This window comes from Eimeria mitis, genomic scaffold (genome assembly GCF_000499745.2).
Source record: "Eimeria mitis Houghton genomic scaffold, Emh_scaff1434, whole genome shotgun sequence".
Classification (NCBI taxonomy): Eukaryota; Apicomplexa; class Conoidasida; order Eucoccidiorida; family Eimeriidae; genus Eimeria; species Eimeria mitis.
The window spans coordinates 8,335-10,093 of NW_013569216.1; the positions used below are offsets into that span (position 1 = coordinate 8,335).

Consider the following 1,759-nt stretch of genomic DNA (forward strand, 5'->3'; position numbering starts at 1 on the left):
CATTGCAGTGTTTAACGGGATGTTTCGTCCGAACGCGTTTCAATGGATAACAACTGGGGTCCCCGGCAGCGCAGCGTTTCCGGTGATGTGGTACGTGATGACGAAGATGTGGCCTGAGTCTTGGTTTCTAGGAATGATGTCTTTTGTTGCAATACTAACACAAAGATTTTCTACTTGCTGGTGTCTTGTACTTGTCCAGTGGTCTGTTATATCAGAAATGAGATGCTTAAGATTACCTTATACACCACAAAAAGAACAAGACAAACAGCAACAGCAACAGCAGCAGCAGCAGCAGCAGCAGCAACAACAACTCACATCAGGAATACAATCCATGCAACACGCTCCTGCTGAACCTCAACGCGCAGCCAGCAGCAGCAGCAGCAGAAACAACTTTATTGATCTTGTTGCNACGCTCCTGCTGAACCTCAACGCGCAGCCAGCAGCAGCAGCAGCAGAAACAACTTTATTGATCTTGTTGCAGTGCAGCAGCAGCAGGGGGTGGTGGGGGCTTCATCGGGACCTCTGGGGGCCGTCGGTCCCCTTGGGGCCCCGGGGCCACCAGGGGCCCCAGGAGCTGAGATGAACCCTTCTGCTGTGGGGCCCCCTGATACAGCAGCACGAGAGACATCATCAGCTACAGGGGTGTTAAGGAGGAGAAGACCACGGGGACTGGAGGAGCGTGGCAACAGCGGGGGCGGAGATAGCAACTGGCCTTGTTCCTTTTATCGTGTGTTGAGGAGAAGTACAGGAGATACATACGAAGAAGAAGAAGAAGATAAAGCCCCAGGAGCAGCTGCTGAGGGGCTGTTTGCTGTGAAGGCCGTTGCACCTGCTGACACCCCATTGGCTTGGTGGGGGGGCCCTGAGGCGGAGGGACAGGATAGGGTACGGGAAGGACAAGGGGGCCCCCAGGGGGGCCCCCCAAAATTTCGTGTATCTCGTTTACTGCTTGCACTGATTGTCTATGGGCCCCCTGCTACGCTGTCTGCACTGCTTGTATGCACTAATGTAGGAGGAGAGAGAGGAGGAGATCCTCGATTCACCGCTCCTATACAATATAGTTTAATTATAAACGCAGAAGTGTTTGTGCGTCTGCTGCTGGGTTCTGTTAAGTGTGTACATTTAGCTTGGTGGTTTGGAGCCCGACAGCAGGCAGCTAGAGTGGGGGTTTTGCCTCTGTTGCTGCTGGGGTGCAGCTCTGGCTCTGTCATGGTTGTACCCCTGCTGCGAGTTCTCTTCAGCCTTGATGTTGCTACTTCTCTCTTCCTGATGCTGCTGCTGCCGCTGCTNCCCTGCTGCGAGTTCTCTTCAGCCTTGATGTTGCTACTTCTCTCTTCCTGATGCTGCTGCTGCCGCTGCTATTCATCTGTCTCACCTGTTGCATTGTCACGCTGCAGACGGCCCGCAACCTCCGCACCATAATAGCAAAGAAGAAGGTGCCGCAACCCATTAGACATAGACATGCTGCTGCTGCTGCTGCTGCGGGTATCAGCAGCAGAGGTCTACACAGATTGGGGGCCCGTACCTTCTCCTTACACACACGTACCCTACCCTCACTACCTTGGGATGGGGGCTCTGTATGCGCATCCAAAGAGGGGCTTAGACTCATACAATCCAAAAGTCTATCTCTAGAACGTTCAGCCCCCCTCTTACACCTTGACACCCCAAGGGCCCCAGGGGCCCCTGGGTCCCCGGGGGCCCCGGGGGCCCCCGGGGCCCCTGGGGGGGGCCCTGGCAGCCCAGGGTGTTTTGGGGGCCC

The 1,759-nt window shown here is 55.3% G+C and overlaps 1 protein-coding gene across 1 annotated transcript; it reads left to right on the top strand.

Annotated features, from left to right (window-relative positions):
• Positions 1 to 19: 19 nt before the first annotated feature.
• EMH_0036920 (uncharacterized protein) lies at positions 20 to 1,066 on the top strand (the record flags this gene model as incomplete). The annotated part of the gene is given in 4 exon segments (XM_013495135.1): positions 20 to 406; positions 410 to 498; positions 741 to 885; positions 1,013 to 1,066. Coding segments are annotated over 4 exon segments (675 nt in total).
• Positions 1,067 to 1,759: the final 693 nt, after the last annotated feature.